The sequence below is a fragment of the Eretmochelys imbricata genome, chromosome 12 (genome assembly GCF_965152235.1).
Source record: "Eretmochelys imbricata isolate rEreImb1 chromosome 12, rEreImb1.hap1, whole genome shotgun sequence".
Lineage (NCBI taxonomy): Eukaryota > Metazoa > Chordata > Testudines > Cheloniidae > Eretmochelys > Eretmochelys imbricata.
The window spans coordinates 39,273,014-39,292,490 of NC_135583.1; the positions used below are offsets into that span (position 1 = coordinate 39,273,014).

Consider the following 19,477-nt stretch of genomic DNA (forward strand, 5'->3'; position numbering starts at 1 on the left):
AACAACTCCTGCCCCACACACCACGAGAGAGCACCAGCCCTCGGGCAGGCTGGGAAGGGCACACCCCTATGCGGGCACAGCAGCCACAGCCAGCCCGGGCAATGGGGGCTATGCAAAGTGATCAGCTTACATCTGAGATGAAACTGGACCTCCCTTTGGTTCTGCTCCAGCTTAGAGACGGGGCCAAACCCCGAGGCCCCGAGTTTTGGGTATTCAACAGCCAAACCAAGATTGTGTAATTCTCAATCAGATCCTTTTCAGTGGCTGACAGCCACGCCACTTCATACAGAGCACCAGCCGTGAGGACTCAATCCTGCATGGGGCTGAGTGCTCCGACCCAACCCAGAAAAGCTTAGACATGTGCTTGATGTCAATGGGGTGTTGTGCCCTGCTGGATCGGGGCAGAGTGCTCTGCACATAGCAGGATCAAGCCTGCAGAGAGGATGGCTTGAAGGAGAATCCCCGTACCTCCCGCAGGAACCTCGGGCTCCCCTGGGGGAACTCAGTCAGACACTTGTGCTAGGGGCCACCCCTTCCGAGGGTCTCTCCTGTAGGAGGCCACGTCACAATGCAATGCCGGCGGGGACTGTCTCGTCTTCTCCCAGCCATGGGGCAACTATGACTTCCCTTGAAGAGGGGACCTGCAAATACTTCAGACCAGCGGCATGAGCCAGATGCCCCGAAGAGCCTGGAAAGAACAGGGCACAGGGGGGGGACATTCTCCCGTTCCTGCCAGCCACCACCTTCTCTTCTACATGCACCGGGATGCACTGTGCCAGCTGCTGAGCACATCCCAGCTCCAGGCGGAGCACAGAACCGGCGCTCCGGGGGCGGGAGAGGGAGCTAAGAGGGGCCAGCGCTCGGTGTGCGTATGTTCAGTTTTAAAATGCATGTGCAATTGCACTTCTGTATCTGTGCACCGTGACCACAGTGATGTGCACAAACCAGGCCAGCTGAGGTGCACGTGGAGGGAGATTTCGCAATTTGCATACACCATCGCGGTCCCACACATATAAATTAGACACTGAATCACCAAAATAAAGCAAAAATCCAGCAGTCCATGCCCAGGCTTTACGCTGGGGTGTTTGTGCTGGGGCAGGGAGAGAAGCTGGGGATTAGATGCTGGGCCCACGGATTGAGTCCCCAGTGCTGCGTTTTTCCTCTCTACTCTCAGCACAAAGGGACCTTTGGAAGTGGACGATGAACATCGCCCCGCCCATGCTGTCCCATCTGGGGCAGCCCCATTGATTCCATACAGCAGGCTGGGTGCCAAGAGCAGGAAGGTTTAGGTAAAAATCCCCTCCCTCCCTCCCTCCCTCCCTCCCACTGCTTCACTGCTTTGACACCAGGATCTCACAGGGCTCAATGGACATTCATGAGTTAAACTCAGCATGACTGGTCATGCTGGGAAGAGCTATCATCCCCACCCCCCCTGTACAGATGGGGAAGTGAGGCACAGGGTCAGACATGGGGCATGGGTTAGAGCCAGGACACAAAGAAGGAGAAAACGCCCCCAAACGGCCGGTGTGTTATCCGGGACAGCCGCTGGCGAAGGTGACGGGCAGCGGGATACAGAGCCTCACAGCTCTGCAAAGCCAGTGCCAACCCTGCCGGATGCAGCAGTCACGACCCAGTAGCTGGGGTCCCATGGGAAACAAGCTGGTGGGTCCCTGTGGGGGGGGGCAAATCCCTGGGGTGATACCACCCCAAATGCTCCCCAGTGGACAGTCTCAGGGACCTCCCCTCTTGCTTAAATGAAACCCCTGGGCCCAGCTGGCCCTGACAAAGGGGAGCTGCCCAAGGATCCAGGCTCCCCTCCTCACCCCACCGCACCTTCCTCTGCCTGGGGCCTGCAGAAATGAAACCCAGCTGGGCTCCCGCGGCCTGCCAGGGATGGCTCTTCTCCCCACCCCCGTTCACCGCAGGCTGCGGCCCTGGCTCAAGCCAGCCTGGAATTTTCCAATCGCGAGCCACAAGGTAGCCAATAACTTCAACCCCCCCACACCCTCGATAATAACCCCAGTCAAATCTTCCACCAGATGCTGCTAAGCCCCTTGTGCTCACACACGCCTCATAAATCCAAGGATGCCAGACTTGGGGGGGCTCACATTTTCCTTTCCCAGCTGGAAAGAGAGATCCCGGGAGGGGAGGGAGAACTGGCCCGTCCAAAGTCTCACTCCGTGATGATGATCCTTTACTGTAAGTCAGCTCTGCGGCTCACCGGAGAGAGCTGGGTTCGGATGGCATGAAAGCCATGAAATATTCAGGGGCAGAAGCTTTTAGTGGTGGCAAACGAGGGAGGCCAGTTCTGATTATGGATCTTTTAATTGTTGCAGGGGGCGGGCGGTCCTGGGGCCCGATCCAGACGGGCTCCGGCAGCAGGGCGGCCCCAGTGCCAGCTCTCGGAGGAGGGGCAGCCCGCTCGCCACACCCCAAAGCCCTGCCAGCTGCCCCAAAGCCATGGCACTGCCAACCTCTCCCCCTGCGGGAGGCACTGCCTGCCCGCCTGCGGTGGGTCTCCCTACACCGGAGGCCCCCAGCAGCTCCCACCAGCCCAGCCATGGACGGCCCCCAGGAGATGCTGAACAGCTGATCTCATGGGGCTCCTGCTGCAGCCAGCCCCCCCCCTCCCCCCCGCATGCCCCTCTGCTCCTGCGGCGAGCACGGCGAGGCAGGGGGGCTGACTCGCAGCATCTCCCTCCTCCCTGGATGGATGCAGCTCGGCTCTGAGGTTTCTGGTTAATAAGCCTGGTGTTTGGACCCAGCCATTTCAGAGCAAGAGGCCTATTCATAGCACGGCCGGGCTATAATTAACAGCGGTGCTACTGCCCGGGAACCACCAGGAGACTAGAGTCCCCAAGCTGCCCGGCCTGGGGGAAACCACAGAGGAAGGAGAGAAGGTGCCCACTTTAGAACAGCTCACGCCCCCCTCGCCCTAAAAATAACCCCCACAGACTGAGAAACCCAGGCCTCTCAGCCTCAGAGCTACCCACCCTGCTCAGTCATGGGGGCATGGCGCTCCAGCCCCCTCCCCGGGGGACACCACACTCCTGCCACTCATGGAGTCTGGGTCTCGACTGCCCCTCCTCTCCTCTGCATGTCAAACATCTGGGGGCAGTGCCCGATGGTATCGTCGGGCAAGGGAAGGCTTCTGCCCACAGCAAGGTGCTGCCAGCCTGGAGATAAAGCTCTGAGGGCCTGCCCAGTGCCCGGGAAGTGAGCCTGCTTCCCCCAGGGTGAGCCCCAGTGGGGGAGGCATTGGGGCAGCAGAGTTAATATCAGGGGCTCCCAGATCAGGCTGCTTGCCTGAGTCCAGTCTGCCCCAGCACCCCTCCCGTCAGAGCAGACAAAGCTCCCACGCCCACCCAGAGCCGCTGGCCAAGAGGCTAACTGGTCTTTGGCAGACACTGGTGCCAATGCTATACTGTGGCACACCTCACCAGGACCCAGGCTGTTCGCACAGGCAGATCTGGATAGCCGTTCGGCTGCAGTCACGGCTCAGAGCGGGACCACGGGAGGGGTGCAGGACAGTGAGGGCAGGCCAGGGCTGACACTAGAGAAAGGAGGACCCATAATTCCCTGGCGGTGCAGGCCAGTGTGGGCAGGAGTGGTATCCTGGGCGTGCAGATGGGGTTCAGACCCTCTTCTCTAATCCTGCTCCCGGCAGGTGGAGAACGAGGAGCCATGGGTCAGTGCTGGGGCCGGTTAAACCCCGAGTGCTGCGTGAGCAAGTCACCCCTCTCCAGCAATTCGCCAGCTTGAAGAGCCAGGACTCCCCACGGACACGCTGGTGCCCCCCATTCCCCGGGGCAACAGCCAGTGGTGCTGGGGTCACGATGGTACAAAGAGCCATGGCTGCGTCACCTCGGCTGGCCCTGGGGCTAAGACAGGGCTCTTCCTGGCAGGGAGCCTGCAGTGATTGAACCCTCTATTTATAAGCGACTCTTCCCTTGGGCCCCACTCCACAGTCCTGTCCCAGAGAGCCAGGCTCTCTGTTCCTTTGATGACATGTCATCCCATTGCTCCCAGCTCGATTCCAATTCCACTCCTCTGGGATCCTGCCCGGTCCCTCCCCGAGCAGCCGAAGGACACGCACGGATGGACTTTTTACCCTTGTCTCCCCAGTCGAGCCTCCATCCCTTCAGCATTCTTGTGGATCTTCTCTGAGCTGGCTCCAGTTCACTGACATCTCTCTGGCACGGAGGGCCCCGGAGCTGGACGCCACATGCCAGGTGCGCTCTCAGCAGCCATGTGGAGAGGGATTATCGCCTGGCGACTCTGGGATCTCACCCATCTCCACAGTGCTAACACGGCAGCGGATTCTCTCACGATCCCCTGGCTCTGCAAACCCCAAGCCAGCCGGCTGCCCGCCACTGCCCCCAAAAGCTGATTTAGTCAGGGCTGCTGTGCAGCCATCTCTCCTGAAATGCCCATCAGGAGCTGTTCGAGCTAGCCAGCAGCGACACACGGGGCCAGCGTGGGGAGCAGAGCCCCCTAGGATGGGAGTGCTTGCAGCACCCTTCATAAGGGAGGGATCCTGGCTGAGTCATCACATGCCTTCTGCTGCCTCCCCCAGCTTGGGCTGTGGTTCAAAGCCACAATCTGGCCTCCACGCAGGAGTCGGCCTGCAGAAGAAAGGACGGTGGCTCACGCCAGGCACTGCAGCAAGAGGGGAAGCAGGAAGGATTTTGCATCCAAACCATCTCCGGAGCCTTTCCCACCCCAGGGGTCCCAGTCGCTTTCAGGGAGATGGACGATGCTGGTGCACAGGCAGGCGTGGCAGGTGTCCGGCTCTCAGTTGCAGACTCGCGTCAGCGCTCTCGAGAAGAGGCAGAACGGCCAGGACAATCGTCCCCAGCAGAACTTGGGATCTTTTACTTCCACTGGAACACAAGTTCTCCGTCATGTCTCCCCTCTAGCACCACCGCTGCCTCCCCTGGGCTGCCCGGCAGCACCAGCAAGAGGCTCAAGGCCTAGTGTGGGACTGGAACCCACAACCTTGTGGCTCAGAGGTGAGCCGCCATGGCAGCTACCCTCAAGCGTGGTTCGTATCAGCAATCGAAGCAAAACTCAAGAAAACACTGTCTCCATTCGCTTTCCCTGCCACTGCTGATTCACACGCGTCTGTGCCCGAGGTCTCCTTTAGAACCAGCCCCTGCTCCAGTGAGGACCCAGTCCCACTGCATGCCAAGTGCAAACATCCACCCTGAGAGCAGTACATAAAGTAATGAATGGGAGGGGGAGCGGCACCTTCTTGTCTTTGGGCTATGGGATGGGGAGAGCAGGGGACCCAAAGAAATTAAAAGATGGAAAATTCAAAACCAACAGAGATAAATAGTTCTTCACCCCATGCAAAACTAGACTGTGGAACTCACTGCCACAGGAAGTCACTGAGGCAAAGGGTTTAGCATGATTCAAAAAGGGATAGACATTTCTATGGAGAACTAGAATATCCATTATACAAAGGATCAGAATTCTGGCAGGGATATTAAGCCTCCTGCTTCAGTGCTTAAGCCAGTCTCTAACTATTAGAGACCAGACTGAGACATAACGTGGGGCCGGCTTATCCCACACCTGCCTACGGCTGAGTTCTTCCACCTCCTTCTGCAGCCTCTGGGGTGCGCTGCTGTCAAAGACAGGACTTTGGACCAGATGGACCTGGGGTCTGATCCAGTCTGGCAAGTCCTGTGTTCAGGCCCCAAAAGGCAAGCTAGCAATGTGGGCTATGTCCAGGAGACAGGGAGATTATCTCCAAGCCATGTCTGAGTTGCCTTGTGGCCTTTAGCCCATTCCCAGTTAGAGAGGCAGCATGAATATGGATGAATAAGGTCATAATGAATAGCATCCGTGTGTGCTACTGCCCTCTACTGCACGGAATCAGAACTGCTCAGCTGTGTGCCATAGGCTCAATACTGCTAGCAGCTAAGGGAGATTCTCCTTCAGCTCAAGAGGCAGAGCCCTGAGCTTTGGATGCAGGAGTTCCTGTGCCCTGTGCCTGCTGTCAGGAAGTTCTCAGTGAGCCTGGAGTGCAGCCCGATGACAAGTGAGCAGTTCCAGGTGGGCTGACTTGCTATAATACACAGCACTGAGGATGTTTTTCATGGGTGCATCTCACAGTATTAGAGAGAGGGGGAGTTTCCTTCTCGCCCATTCGACAGCTGCGAAGGCTGAGGCACAGCGCTGGGACAGGGTGCGCCCACGGCTGCAGAACCAGGACTGCTAATATTCAGTCTCACGCTCTAGCCGCTGAGCAACGCTGCCTCCCCCAACTCCAGCCTGGCTTTCCAGGGGTGGAGAATACCACAGCAGCTGAGTGATGGGACTGTTCCTGTTAAAACCCAGGACACTCCTCAGGGTGGGGCCTGCGCTCTGGCTGCCCAGGCCAGGAAGGATTTTATGGCTTGTATCCAGGACAGGAACTCGCTCCGGCGCTAGGCCAGGAGCCCTGCCGGAGAGAGCACGCCAGCTCCCAGAGCAATGCCCCTTGGAAGCACAGCAGTCTCCCCGTGACTGCAGCTGGCATCTCTCTCCAGAGACTGTCACTTGGCAGGTCGCTGCCCCCCAATCTCAGTCACCATCAGCCAGGACAGAGCGAGGAGAGCAGGCGTGGAGGGTGGGGAGAGGGCAAACCTTCAGGGATCGTATGGCGAAGGGAAAACTGCCGTGTCCAGAGCCTGTGGAGGCGAGAGCCGCGGCAGCCCTCGGCCCTTACCTTTGATGGTGTGTTCAGTGGGTCCCAGGAACCACGGCAGCAGCAGCAGGTAGAGCAGGTACACGAGCGAGAGGGCATTGAACCGGAACACGCAAGCTGGGGAGAGAGGCAAAGGGAGGCGGGTTAGAGATCTGGGGCGCCCCGGGGCAGGACGCCCCGTGGCCCCCGCTGCTGCAGGGTCCCCTAGGCAGCTGGGAGCGACTTGTAGAACAAGCCCACTGGCTGTGGGGAGTCATTCCCCCCATCTCCACCCCGGGCAGAGCTCTTCATTACTCGGTCCAGGAACCGAGGCCTCGCTGCAGCACAAGGCCTGTGTCTTCAGGCAGCAAGAACCCAGATCACCTCCTCCTGGGGGACCCACACAGCGTCAAGGCACCGACAAGCTACCAGCCACCGCCTGCCCCCCAAGGAAAAGGGACCCACAGGCAGACAGGCTCTGACCTCAACCCACCTCTGGCTGCTCGCCCACTCCATATAAAAGTACCAGTTCTGACCCCAAAAGGGGGGATTCACCCCCAAATGCTTCCCGGAAAGCAGGGGCATTCCCAACACCCACCAGCATGGGGTTTCAGGACATGGGATTTGTTAAACTTTGGGTCTGCAGATTCATAATATGGGAATGTTTGGGAAGAAACTGAGGGAAGGTCCCTAGAGGAACTGAAGTTTTTGAAGTAGACTAGAAGCAGCCTGTCAAAAAACAATCCAGCCATGACCTGGTTTGGAATGTGCACCACTGCCCTCTACTGGACAGATTCAGAACTGTTCAGCCGTGTGTCATACCCCCTGTATTGGTTACAGAACTTCTCCCTTTAGCTGCAGCACTAAGGCCGGTGTGTCTGGAGCTGCAGAGCTCCAGCCCCACCATCACCCTGCTGTGGCGTAGCCCTGCTGTGCAGCATGGAGAGGACTGAAGCTCCCAGGCAGCCACAGGGCTAATATGATATTCAACCGTTACATGGCGTTTTACACGTTTTAACAAAGGCCAAGTCTCCCCCAGAGGCAGAGCAGCATCAGGGCTGGGAGTAGAATACAGGAGTTCATGGCTCCCAGCTCAGGGGTCTGGCCACTAGACCATGCCTAACTCCCAGCACACCTGACCCTGCATTTCAAGGTGCGGGGGAAGAGAGACGCAGCAGGGGCCTCACACAGCCACCCCTCTGGAGAGCTCCAGCCCCGCCCCAGTCAGCGAGGGGGCTGAAGGGTGGCTTCGCCCTTCTAAGACCCTGCCCCCAGTGTGTTTCCAAGTCTGGTTCTTCACACCATTTAGTTTGCTCCACAAGACGGAATCTCTACGGGACCCCTCCTCACTCACACACACCCCTATTCCCAGCCTTGACCCCTTCTCTTCGGGCTCCCTGCTCATCCCCTGCGGGACCCAGCCTCCAATCGGACCTGGCACGCTGGGAAACCCTCTTGTTCGCTCACGCGCCCAAAAGGGACACTCTGAAGCTGGACCATCATCAGCGGGGAGGGAGACGTGCTTCCCGTGTAGGGCAAAACCCCTGCGTGGGAGAGTCCTGCAGGAGGGAGTCAGGATCCATACCGCTGGACAAGAGTCAGCGTTTTTGTGATCCAGTTCCCAGGGTTTCCTACCTCCCCAAAAACTTAGCCCCTCCTGCCTCCCTGTCACTTCACACCAGAGGCTTATCCCTTAGCCTGTGCAGAGAGCGAGGGGGGGGGGGGGGGGCGACGACTCCCAAACGGAAGCAGGTTCCTGTGCAGGTTTTTCCACTTGCCGTCACAGTATGGCTTTCCAGCCCGTGGGCAGGCTCTGGGACTTGCTGCCCTCCTCCCATGGCTGGGGCTTTGGCTGGGACAGATCATGGTGGAGGAGCATCCCATTTGGCCACTAGATCGGCCGGACCTTCCCTATTGGTTCCGACGCACAGGGCGACCCCAGCATGGAATCAGCCAGTATGTTCTGGGAGGAGGCGCGCACCATACAGGCAGGGTAAATCTCCACTCATTCATCCAGCCAGCACTCCCTCCCCATGGCTAGCAGCCACTGCCCTCTGGAAAAGGCGGCGACTTTCCTTCCAGTGATGCAGCCACTTCAAATACATATTTAAAAAAAAAAATCCTCTCAAGAAAGCGAGAGCACAAGCGTGCGAGCCAGAGCTCCGTACTGGGAGACTGTCCCAAGAAATGGTTTCAGGCCAGACTCCATTTCCCCACGCCAGGCTCAGGCTGCCAGGATTTCCCCTTTTTAAAAGAAAGTGGGCAGTATGGTAATACAGGAACTCCTCACTTAACGCTGTAGTTCTGTTCCTGAAAAATGCGATTTTAAGCGCAACGATGTTAAGCGGATCCAATTTCCCCATAAGATTTAATGTAAATGAGGAGATAAGGTTCCAGGGACATTTTTTTCACCAGACAAAAGACTATATATATATATATATACACACACACACTATAAGTTTTAAACAAACAATGTAATACTGGTACACAGCGATGATGATTGTGAAGCTCGGTTGAGGTGGAGGAGTCAGAGGGTGGGATATTTCCCAGGGAATGCCTTACTGCTAAATGATGAATTAGTGATTGGCTGAGCCCTGAGGGGTTAACACTCACACTCTACAAGGCAGCAGGAAAGGAGGGAGGGCAGACAGAGACAGAGACACACACCCTGTATGTGTTTGAGAGATGGAGATGCACATTTCCCCTTTAAGTATGAAGAGTGGGGTCAGAAGTACACTGCCTTGTTAGATCAGCAAGCTGAGACCAGACCACAGCTCCCTCCGTCTGTGTGTCCCCCCACTCTATAGAAGATGGGGTGAGCGGGGTGCAGGAGCAGTGGGGAAGGGGACACCCTGACATTAGCCCCCCTCTTCTTCCCCTCCACCGTCTCCCCACAGCAAGCAGGAGTCTCGGGGAGCAGCTCCAAGGCAGAGGGCAGGAGCAGCACATGGCGGGGGGAGGGGGGGGAAGCAGGACAGCTGAACTGCCAGCAACTGATAGCCTGCTGGGCCTAGGCGGGTGCTGCACAGGGGACTTAGGGGAGCAGGGAGCTGACTGGGGGGCTACCGGCCCACCCTGGTTCGAAGCCCCCACAAGCTCACTGCAACAGGCTGCTCTTCCTGCAAGCAGTGGACAAAGCAGGCGGCTGCCAAATGACGTTAGAAGGGAACATTGCACAACTTTAAACGAGCATGTTCCCTAATTGATCAGCAACGTAACAACATTAACCTGGATGACTTTAAGTGAGGAGTTGTATGTGTCCGTCCAAACAAAACAAAACAAAACTCAATCTCATCCAATGCTTGGGGCGGGGGGGTACTTTGGTGCCAGCCAAGACCTTTTTATGTGACTGTTTATTTGAAAACCTCCCACTCCCATTTCCACAATACATCTCACACACAAACCCACACGCACCCCTTCAGATCAGGGCAGCGTTCTCTAGAGACATGCCACAAGAAGCCCGCTGTGTCGCTAAGGGTCCCATCATCTTCCCTCCCCAAGGAGCTCGCACTGCAGCCCACACTGGGAATGCACCAGAACCAGCCTTCCCTGCAAAGCGGGACCTGACAGGCACGCTTCACCCGGAGCCAGGAACACGCCTTCCCTTCTGCTTTGACACCCAAACAAGTCACAGGCAGCAGGGCTGGCCCTGGCCTCCTGGGGGATCTGCCCCACCCTACACCATCTCTGCAAGACTCCCACCGGGGCCGGGGCACTGAGCTCATCCTGTGCCCAGGGTTGAATTATGTCAATTGTAAGCACTCCAGAGCAGGTACTCTCTTTCTGTGCTGTTTATACAGCACCGAGCACAGTGCTGCCCCGGCCTATGGCTGGGTGTGTTACCACATTAGAGAATCATGGAAACGTACGGCTGGAAGAGGTCACCTGGCCCAACTCCCCCATGCTGAACATGGACAGTGTGTGAACCCCCTATTCAGGGAGGCTAGCCCCGTGTCCCCCCCTCCTGCTCTCACCCACCAGGGCCAGAGGATCTCCAAGGCCCCCACCACAACTGGAGGAGCTCCAGACGGCTCGAATGAGCCGCCCCAGGCCCTGGCCTGCCCGAGCCACTCCCAGCCCACCCACTGGAGGAGTCCCGAGCCCCATCACGGCCTGGCCCTGGGGCCATGGCGGGGAGCATTAGCCGAGGTTTGGGGAGTCTTAGCCTAGAAGACCATACCCGACTAGGGTTGCCAACCCCTCAGGATTGCCCTGGAGTCTCCAGGAATTAAAGATCAATCTTTAATTAAAGATTATGTCATGTGATGAAACCTCCAGGAATACGTCCAACCAAAATTGGCAACCCTATGCCAGACAGGTGTTTGTCCAACCTGTTGGGGATTCCACAACTTCCCCAGGAAGCCTATTCCATTCGGCCACTACCCTCATGGTTCAAAAGTTTTTCCTAATACCTAACCTAAATCCCCCTCGCTGCAGCTTACACCCATCACTTCTTGTCCTACCTGCAGTGGATGCAGAGAACAGTTGGTCACTGTCCATTTATCTTAATATATCTGAAGGCTTCTCAGATCCCCTCTCAGCCTCCTTTCCTCTAGACTAAACACGCCGAATTCTTCCAGCCTGTGCTCATAGGCCAGGTTTTCTGATGGCGTTTCTTGCTCTCCTTTGGACTCTCTCCAGTTCATTCCTGTCTTTCCCAGAGCTGAACATGGCGCTCCGGCGGAGGGCTCCCCAGTGCTGAGTACAGCAGAGCCATCACCTCCCGTGTCTCACATGTCCGCTGCACCCGCTCACAGGGGTGGAGGGCGTAAACCGGTGCTGTGCACTGTATAAGCACCTTGATGGACCACCCCAAAGGCAAGACACTGGGAGAAATGCCACTGCGTGTGGGCCCTCTGGGCTCCACCGCAGGGGAAATTCAACACCCTAAGGAACCAGCCATTTGCCATCAGGCCTTCAGGTGGCGGGCGCTCTTCGCCCCAGCCCTCGGCAGGAATCTGGCACAGCTTGCAGAGTAGCCACAGCGTCCGGGAGCAGGGTGGGTGTCTGGGTGAGGGCCCTTGTGTATCCCGATTATCAGTGTTTGTTTTGGCACATTCAGAGCACAAGCAGTTTAAACAACGGCTTCCCTCTGGGCTCCCCAGAGCGTGGGACCCTTTACGGCCTCTCAACCCGCTCTAAGAACAGCTGTGAGACACGCATGGGAGGACGGAGGTGGGGGACCTTTGGGGGCAATCTGCTCTCAGTGGCTTGCTCCAGGGAAGCGGATTGTAAGTCCCATCCCCACGCCCCTGTACCTGAAGCCATGGCACTTGTAGCTTTATTACAGCTATGGAGAGATTCGTTCACACCAGAACATGGGCTCCAAGCCCACTGAGCTAGGGGAATGTCCAGACTGGGGTCCAAACTGGGTAGCTCTAGCCTTGTCCTGCTCTTCCCCCTTCCACCAGGGCATCCCAAACATTCACCCTTGCTGTGCACTGGGAAGGAAGCTCAGGCCCATCCTCCCACCTGTACTTGAGGGGCACAGAGAGGCCAAGCCACTTGCCCAAAGCCGCATGCAAGTCAGCAGCAGCGTCCGGGCTAGGAGACAGATCGCCTGACTCCCCATCCTGTGCTTTAATCACAAGATCAGCTTTCCTCTTTGCTGGGGTTTATTTTTAGGCAAATTACAGCTTGTTTTAGGAGTGAAACCATCTGACCGGTCTGGAGCTTGGAGGGATTTAGATCCAACGATGGGCACTGTGCTTCCAGCCAGCCTCTCATTTTAATCTATAGCTGGAAACCCCACGTCGCCGACAGCAACAGCAACGGAGAAGTTGCAATCCATACAGTGGGGTTACAAAAACGGCAGCTCACGGGGATACACAGAGAAAGTCTGTCTACTTCAGGTGTAACTCACCAGGCTAGATGCTATCTGATCAGAAACGGGGTTGCTGAGCAACACCACGCACGAGCTGCAATCAACTGCAGACACCCACATGAGCAACAGGCCGACCGGAACCACTCGCCGGCACTGAAGGAGGCTAGCCACAAAGCCGTAGGTGCACCGCTTAGCGCAGCTGCTGTCAGCATTAATTTGTGCCCCAAGTTTCTAGCCACCCTCCCCACTTTCCTACTGGAATACCAGACCGGGGAGGGATGGGTCACCCACCATGTGCAGCAGGCTGCGCCCTTCCCCCCAACAATAAAAGTGAAGGATTATTTGCATGGTGTTGCCAGACCCGACAAGATCAGGAGCTGATGAATCTGTTGGTTTTCTTAAAGCCCCAGTACCTGAGTCATGCGATTACAGGAAAATCTCTGCTTTTTTTTTTTTTTTAATTCACTTTCTAGTGTACATGGCTGCGGGGAAGAACTGGCAGTGTGACCCCCAGAGGCCAGAAGGCCAAGATAAAGGCCCAAACATTGATTTTGGTTTTAAAATCTCATGATCTTCAAGCCGATCTCCCGATTTTCAGGGGCCTGATGTGATTTTTGATACTTGGCACAGGCAATCTGGGGAGGCCGTTGGAGAGGGAGGTTCATGTACTGAGGCCTCATGGGAAAGGGGGCGTCTGAGGAGCGAAGCGGGAGGGGGGGTGGCACTAGGCAAATAGCCACTGGGAGGCCCTTCCCCTAGGACAGAGGGTCTCAAACTATGGTCCATGGACCACCAGTGGTCCGCGAGCTCCATTCAGGTGGTCTGCGGATAGTTCCCTGTAAGGTGCGCGCCTGGCCCGCACACGAGAGAATGAAGGGCCACCCACCTAATTAGTGGAGACGCCCGGCGTGACTCCACTAATTAGATGACTGGACCCTGGAGAAGACGCACATGTAAGGTGAGGTGGTGGCCTTGGGGGGAATAGGGGGTAGGTGGGAGGGGGCAGTGGGGTGAGAAGAGGGGGTGGGGGGAATTTGGGAAGTGCAGGGCTGCGGCGGGCAGAGAAAGAGGCGACTTTCCCCAGCTCCAGGGCTGCGGCCGCTGGGGAGAGATGGCCCTCTTCTCCAGCCCCAGCTCAGGGGCGAGAGGGAGAGGCCCCCCGTCTTCCCAGCCCCAGCTCGGGGGCTGCCACGGCAGGGGAGAGAGGGAGAGACCCCCCGTCTTCCCAGCCCCAGCTCGGGGACTGCTGCAGTGTGGGAGAGAGGGCACATCCATCACATTAGAAAGGTAAGACGACTGATATTAAAATATGAGTTGCGTGCTTTTATTTGCAAAAAGAAAAGGAGGACTTGTGGTACCTTAGAGACTAACCAATTTATTTGAGCATGAGCTTCACGAGCTACAGCTCACTTCATCGGATGTAGCTCACGAAAGCTTATGCTCAAATAAATTGGTTAGTCTCTAAGGTGCCACAAGTCCTCCTTTTCTTTTTGCGAATACAGACTAACACGGCTGCTACTCTGAACCCTGTGCTTTTATTTGTAGAACAAAAAAAGTTCATTATTATTAAGGTTTTTTTATATAGTGCTTTTATCCAAAGCGCGTTGCAATAGTTACCTAAGGGTACAAACAACATTTGGAAAGATCAGTAAGTGGTCCGCTGAGACCCCCAGCAATTTTCAAGTGGTCTGTGAAAAAAAAAAGTTTGAGAACCACGGCCCTAGGAGGCAGCTAAAGCAGCAATTGGGGAGGCTAGGAAGGGGCCAGGTGCAGAAATGGGGTGGGGTAGGGTGGGGAGGGGTATAACTGGCTGGCCTTTCCCGCCCTGGCCTCTCCCGCCCTGACATGCACCCCTCAGTGTCTGATTGCTGAGCACTCGCCCTGAGTCATCACCTCCTCCCTTGCCCTCCCCAGCTCGCTCCAGGCCCGTGGCCTCTCTTAGCCTGACTCCCTGTGCCAGAGCGGCTCACGCCCACAGGCCCAGCCAGAAGCAGAGGCTGAGGACTCCCAGGTCCCAGCTTCCCCCGGCCTTTATCTGAGCTAACGCAGCGGGGGGGGGGGCAATAAGCAAGGCCTGTCCTGCTTACACCGAGCGCCAGGGCCTCGTTTCTCAAGGGGGGGGACGGAGAAGGCCCCAGCTGCCAACGGCAATTTGGAAACAAGCGGAACAGGCCCCAGCCAGGCAGCAGCGCAGTATAAATCCTTTCCATACAACGGGGCTGGTGGTGCCGGGCGGTGTGCTCTGGCAGGAAGGGGGCACGGCTCTTCCTGTGTTTACCAGCAGGGTTCCGTGGGATCTCGCTCCCTGGGGATAGGAAGCCGCACATGCACAGAAAGGCCGAGTAGCCGGACACCGCGGGAACAAACATGACCCCAGCCACTGCCCCGTCATGCTCCCATCAGGAGCTCCAATGCACCCAGGCAGAAAGCCCAGGACTGGGATGCCAAGGATATAAAATTACTGCCTGGACAGAGGGCCTCTCCGTGCTGCCCAACACACACGCCCAGGAGTGAGCACACCATCCAGAGCCCTGCTGGGGGCAGGCTGGGCTGGAACCTGTCATCCCTGCAGCCCAGCAAACCAGTCTCCCTTGAGCCCCACCAATGGGCAAGTTGGTGCTGCACCCAGAGTGCTTGGTGTGGGGCACACGGTGGGGGTCCACCGCGGAGAATCAGAATGCAGAGAGCTGGGGTGACCCACTGGCTGCTCCCTATGTTGGGAGTGAGGTACCCGTGATACTGCCAGTCCCCGGTCCTGCTCCATGCATCCGAACGAGGCGCTGATGGAGCGGGACACGTGGCAAAAGGCGAAAGCCCTGCAGAGCGTTTCAGAGATCAAAGCCAGCTCAGCCGCTTTCTCAGGAATCTTAACGGTGGCAAGAGAACAAGTGCCCCCCATCCTGCAACACAGGACGGTGGGGGGACGGGGACGACCACCGCCTCTTGCCCCTAGGCTCCATGTCCCACTCAGCCCCCTCCGTCCCTGCTGAGGAGCCTGCCCCACCAGACCCCCCTATCGGCAGGAGACGAGGGCAGCCCGGGGGACCGGAGCCCAGTTTGAAACAGAGCATGTGGGAAGGCAAAACAGCCCATGGTCTCCAGGGAAAGTACCAGCAGGCGCCATCCGCCACCTGGGGAACGGGTACGGCCCAGCAACCTCTCCTGTGCAAAGGAAGAGCAAGCTGTGCCCAGGCAGGCAAGGATCACCCCCCCCCCTCACTTCCTCCTCCCCAGTGGCTCCATGCACAACATTCGGGGCACCTCCCACACCCAGAGATGTCACCGCTTACAAGGAAGGAGCAGCCAGTCATTGAGGATGGGGGGCAGAGGCAGTTGTTGGACGTTCCCAGGTCTCCTAAAACACGCCCCCTCCCAAAAAGGCAGATCTTGCACTGCCCCAGGGAGACACTGGCTCTCCGCGACAAGAAGCCCACCCATGCCAGCCAGGGTGAACACGGCCCATTGCGGAAGGGTCAGACTAAGCCCAGGGGAGAGACGGGCTGGGGCATACAGGGCTCAGGAGTGAGATGCCCCCTCAGCGTGCTTCCCTATTCCCAGCCTCCCTTCTTAGCACGCGTTAGGGTGTGGCCCCGAGGAGTGGGGACCTGCCCTTTAGCAATGCTGCTGCTCTCTCTCTCCGCACAGCCACCGCCCCAAGTTTCGCTTCCCGGCTGCCCACTCAGGAAACCAGCGCTAGAGAGGGTTTGAGTGCGAGTGTCCCAGGGCAGTCGAGGCTGGAAAGCTGGAGCCAAAAGCTTGCAAGTCACGTGGCCCCAAAAGGGGTCTGGCTCCCAGAGTGCAGTGCCCACGAGCCACAGGGTCCACCCTAGAGCACAGGTCTGGCCTCCTCTGTGTGCACCCTGGGTGCTTCCCAGCTCGGCCAGCACTGGCAGGCCCTGCCCGCTGCAGCCTGGAGGCGACAGGTGTGGGTGACGGGGCAAGCGCTGATCAGCGGCATCCCCGACTCCAGTCCCATACAACACTGGTCGCGGCGCATCCCTCGGTGCTGCCCTGGGAGGGGAGCAGTCCAGCCAGTGACCTTTGCCTGCAGCGACTTGCGCTCCCTGGCTTCACAAGTGCCAACGATTGTACGTTTTGTAGTTAGCAGACTGCATGATCTCATGGAGCAAATATGCCTCTTCCGGTGCCAGCAACAATGAGGCAGAGAGCGCCCTTTCTTGAGAGCGAGAGACCGCTGGAGCTGCTGTGGCTGACTCAGGAGGGCAACCCCGTTTTCATCCCCTCTTCCCCAGGAGGCTCAGGATCACTCCCAGCTTCCCTGCCATGGACCTTGGCCCCTTGAGCCCAGGGGCATTAGAGCCTCTAGGTTAAATCGCCAGGCAGTTAACCCCTTCAGCACCAAGACCTACCACACCCCAGATCCAGCTGTGACTACTCCTGAGGAAATTCTGTGCCAAAAAATTAAAAATTTTGTGCATGTTTTAAAATTCTGCAAATTTTATGTCAGATAAATGTGGAGACTCCAGCATGGCAGTGGGGAGCACAGGCCACTGGCTGCAGAAGTGGGAGCTCACTGTGCAACCCCCCCTGGGACACGGACTCAGTGGTGAGGCTGCACCCAACCCTGACACACCGCAAGGACCGGGCTGGCCCCAGAAACACCCCAGGGCCCTGCCCCTCCATGCCAGGTGCACCAGGCGTGGGAAGGCAGGCTCAGCAATGCAGAAGGGCTCTGTGTGGGGCAATCTGGCTGTGAGCAGCTCAGTGGGGGATCTGGGTGCAGGGGGATTTGGATACATAGAGGCTTGTTGTGGAGTTTTGGGTGCAACGGTAATGGGACTCTGCAGGGGGGTTCAGATGAAGGTGGGGGTTGACTGGGTGTGGGGAGGATAGAGCTCAGCAGGGAGCTCTGGGTGTGGGAGGCTCAGTGGGGGGGGTCCAGATGCTGGGGGAGTGGGGCTCAGCGGGGTGGGGATCCAAGTGCAGCTGATTGGCGCTCGGTGGGGTTGGGATGCAGGTGCAGTTGGCTCGTCGGGGTGGTCTAGGTGCAAAGGGAGTGGGGCTCATTAGGGTTGTTCTGAGTGCGGGGGGATGAGGCTTGGTGGGAGGGTCTGGCTATAAGGGGGTCCGGATGCACAGGGGTTGGGCAGATGGGGGAGCAACTCCCTGTATAGGGGGGTGGGGGAGTTTGCAGAACTTTCTGCTCCTGGGGGAGAAATCTGGGGGTGGGTCTGACACAGCCCTGGATGCCGTGCAGGGAAAAAGGAAGTCCCGCCCAGCCCAGCCCAGCCGGGACTAGCAGCTGAGCCCCGCACAGGGTAGGAATCACCAGCTGGGTCTTCCCCAGTCTGCCCCCTTCCCCATAGTGATTTACCTCTCTGCCAGCTGCCCTGAGCACCTGAAACATACTGCTGGGGAAGGTCATATGACCACTCTTCTGGCTTCCCTTTGCTTCCCCGTCAGAAAGTCATTTTTCTGCAGGGAAGCAAAGAAATGTGGGGGGGACATAAATTCTGCGCATGGGCAAAGGCGCAGAATTCCCCCAGGGTTATGTGACGAAGCAAGCAGTGAGAGTCCTCTCTTCTCCCCATCAGAGCAGTCTCCACGGCTGCTGGGCTCTAGCCACTCAGAAGGGCTGATCTAGGGAGGAGTCGGCACAGACCCAGCCACCAGAACTGACTAGCAGCTAAATGCAACTCAGGCCAGGGTGGGGGACTGGAAGCAGCTCCATGTGTGGGATGGGATCCCAGCTCAAGGCAACAGGGCATGTGAGCAGAGTCCCACACTTCCCTTCCTGCCTCTGGCCAGGACTCAGTGCAATGGTTGGTGGGCTGTAGCAACCTACCTGCCTGGTACAGGAGCACCTGGATGGCCCAGCCCCACTGTGTTAAGCACCGTGCATGCATACACGCACGCACGACAGCCCAGTGTTCATCTCCTCCCCCTCCTCAAACACTGCTCTGCAGCCATGCTGAGCCAGAGCATACGCCACGCCCCACCCCAGAGGCAGCTGCACTTCAGGGATGAGGGAGAGAGCCTCACACACACACTAACACGCTGAGCATTCCCTGTGCAGCAGCTGGTTTTCAGAACTGCTCTTCGCTGCGGAGAATAAGCTCAGCAGCCCCTAAGCCTAGTGTCTGGGTGGCACTGGGTGGGGTGGGAAATGCTGTACCGAAAACTCAGTGAAAAAGAGGAACAGGGTGGGTGAGAGGAGCTGCCTTGAGGGTCTTGGAGACAAAACCGTCTAGCCACAGAGCAAGCGGACTGAGCAGGGGGCGTGCTCACACCCCGCTCTGCCTCACAGGGCCTCAGACCTGAGCCACCGGGGCCTGAGCGCTGAAGGCACTGGAGAGGGCCTGGCCCAGTTAAGCTACTTTCCGGAGCCAGGGGCTGTTTCTGTCCTCAAGGCGTGGGGGAAGCACCAGCCAAGCTGCAGCGCTTCCCGCCTGTTGAGGCCCAGGCCTGGGCGCTCGGAGGCGTCCCACGGCTTTCAGCAACTAGCTGAACTAAGTCCAGCGAACCCCATCCCTGTGCCGTGGGCAGCTGCTTCACCCCTCGCCTTGCTTCTCTGGGGCGGACTCAGCCCTCCCCTCCGCAACCAGCCCCAGAACGGGCGGGGAAGCAGCTGCCACCCAAGAGAGGAGAACCAAGCCGCAGAGCCGAGGGGGATGCAGAGCTGCAGGGACAGCAGGCAACGGAGGTGACTCAGAGCTAAGACAGGTTAGACCCTGCTGCCAGGGTGGGGAAATGGAACTGGGCAGCCACGGCCATCCCGTTAGCGCAACTTCCATTTCGATCCACCCCAAGGAGGCACTCGCGTGGCCCGGTGCTCCCGCTGCTGCAGGGAAGGCGGGAGCCTCTGACAGACCTTGAGAACTATTGACCTGAGCCGGCGGCCCACTGCAGCCTCACTTTGCATTTACACCAGTGACCTAGGCTCTGCGACCCCTTCCCAGCCTATCCCGCCTCCCCTGCAGCTGCAGCAGCTCCTCCAGGCCCGGTGAGGAGGTTTGCATTCC

At 58.0% G+C, this 19,477-nt stretch overlaps 1 protein-coding gene across 3 annotated transcripts in view; it reads right to left on the reverse strand.

The window, feature by feature from the left end:
• The window catches only part of PIEZO1 (piezo type mechanosensitive ion channel component 1 (Er blood group)), a 109,356-nt gene that overhangs the window by 57,598 nt on the left and 32,281 nt on the right, over nucleotides 1-19,477 (reverse strand). For all 3 annotated transcript variants that reach the window (XM_077831275.1, XM_077831277.1, XM_077831276.1), the window contains exon 2: nucleotides 6,713-6,808. In XM_077831275.1, the coding sequence (XP_077687401.1) occupies nucleotides 6,713-6,808 (96 nt within the window). The remainder of the gene's footprint in view (nucleotides 1-6,712; nucleotides 6,809-19,477) is intronic.